At 67.5% G+C, this 1,976-nt stretch overlaps 1 protein-coding gene across 1 annotated transcript in view; it reads left to right on the top strand.

Annotated features, from left to right (window-relative positions):
- Positions 1-1,976, top strand: part of CACNA2D2 (calcium channel, voltage-dependent, alpha 2/delta subunit 2) — a 103,183-nt gene that overhangs the window by 90,615 nt on the left and 10,592 nt on the right. The window contains exons 15-19 of the mRNA XM_014539004.1: positions 509-583; positions 668-739; positions 821-892; positions 987-1,048; positions 1,820-1,896. Coding sequence (XP_014394490.1) covers positions 509-583; positions 668-739; positions 821-892; positions 987-1,048; positions 1,820-1,896 — 358 coding nt within the window. The remainder of the gene's footprint in view (positions 1-508; positions 584-667; positions 740-820; positions 893-986; positions 1,049-1,819; positions 1,897-1,976) is intronic.

Genomic DNA, 1,976 nt, shown 5'->3' with positions numbered 1-1,976 from the left:
GAGGGGGGGGGGGGGGGTGACCGCATCCTTACACCTGAGCCACACGCAGGCCCCGTGTCATTGGGCTCCAGGTGCACTGAGAAACCTGCCGGGAGGTGAGGGTGGGTCCAGAAGGGAGCCCCAGGCCTGTGGGACCCGGGTCCGCTCCTCCCCTGTGCTCTCCTGAGATGGGCACCAGGAGGAGGCAGGAGGGGGTGGGGCCAGTGGAGGTGGAGTCGCTGCTGACTGACAGCTCCATTAGAACCAGGGGTGGGGAGAAGCCCAGGCTGCCAGGTGAATGGTGGTCGCACGGAGCTGGTCGGCCAGGCCAGGGCTGCTTGGAGAGGGGCACCAGCCTGCTGGGCTGGGCTTGAGAAGCAGGCTTGGGGCCCCGTGGCGTGTGGGGGCCGGGCCCAGGCAGGCAGATGGCACCCCTCGGCGGCATGGAAGGCAGATAAGGAAAAGCTCTAGGGCCCAGGGAACCCCTGCCCAGCCTCCAGGCCCTGAGCCCCCCAACTTACACCCCCAGCTTGGAGCCAACGGCTACGTGTTTGCCATTGACTTGAACGGCTACGTGTTGCTGCACCCCAACCTCAAGCCCCAGGTGAGCCATGCGAGTGGCCTGGAGGGGGGGGTGGACCCTGTGAGATGGGGCCTCTGACTTCCTGCCCGGCCCCCTCCCCCCCAGACCACCAATTTCCGGGAGCCCGTGACTCTGGACTTCCTGGATGCAGAGCTGGAAGATGAGAATAAGGAGGAGGTGAGGAAGGAGGGGAGCAGGGGTGCGGCACCCAGAGGGGAGCAAGGCAGGGCCCCACCCTCACGTCTCCGGCTCTTGCAGATCCGTCGGAGCATGATTGACGGCAACAAGGGCCACAAGCAGATCAGAACACTGGTCAAGTCCCTGGACGAGGTGAGACAGTGGCAGGGACAGCGGCAGGCGGACATGGTCCTCCCCGACCCCACCCGCCTGCTGGCCCAGGTGCCTGACCCCCCTCTCCTCCCAGCGGTACATCGATGAGGTGATGCGGAACTACACCTGGGTGCCCATAAGGAGCACCAACTACAGGTGAGTGGGGCCGCGGTGGGGCCGGCAGGGAAGGGCGGGGGGTCCAAGCCCAGCCGGCCCCACAACAGAGTGCAGTGGGGCACCTGCAGCCGGGCGCTCACGTCTCCCCGGCGACGCTCAGTCCCCAAGGGCCTCTCCTGGGAGCACAGGACACACCAGCTGGTGATCCGCCGCTTCCCTGCGCCCCCTCCCGCCCCTCCCGCCCGGATGGTACCCTGGGTGTCTGCACCCCGATGTCTCCCTCAGCACATTCACGGGCCTGCTCTCGGCGGCACCACGCCCGACCAGGTCCCTGTGGGCCAGGCCCAGGCAGTGTCCGCGCCTCATTCACACCCCATCACGGCCTGAGCTGCCCCCCATGTTAGTGCCAGGCTCTCGTGGCCTGAGTCTCTGGGGGCTGCGGACCCTCCTCCCCCAGCAGCGCCCCAGCCTAGCTCACTGACAGTGTTCTGCCCCTGGTGAGCTTGCTGCTGGACAGATGGAGGAGGCTGGCGGGGCAGTTGGTATGTTGGGGGAGGCCGCTGGGCGTGAAGGGTGGGGTGGAGATTTGCTTTGGGGCTGGAAGTTCTGAGGCCTCAAGGAGAAGATGGGGAGTGGAGGGTCCAGGCCCCAAGGCCGTGGCTCTCCCACCGCTAAACAGGGGAAGACGTCCCTGGGGTCAGGGGAGGGGAGGCCACAGCCTGGGTCTCCACCCAGCTCCAAGGCCATGGGGAGGGGGTGCCCAGGTGCCCGCCTCTCCCCAGAGTGACCTGCGCCCCTCCCTCCCCCCAGCCTAGGGCTCGTGCTCCCTCCCTACAGCACCTTCTACCTCCAAGCCAATCTCAGCGACCAGATCCTGCAGGTCAAGTGTAAGTGGCCAGCCCCTGCCTGTGCCCTGCACCCCCGCCTCCGCCCCGCACCCTAGCACCCTGGCACCTGGCCGGCCTCG

This window comes from Myotis brandtii, unplaced genomic scaffold (assembly GCF_000412655.1).
Source record: "Myotis brandtii unplaced genomic scaffold, ASM41265v1 scaffold207, whole genome shotgun sequence".
In the NCBI taxonomy this organism is placed as follows: Eukaryota; Metazoa; Chordata; class Mammalia; order Chiroptera; family Vespertilionidae; genus Myotis; species Myotis brandtii.
This window is presented reverse-complemented; position numbering and strand designations above follow the sequence as displayed.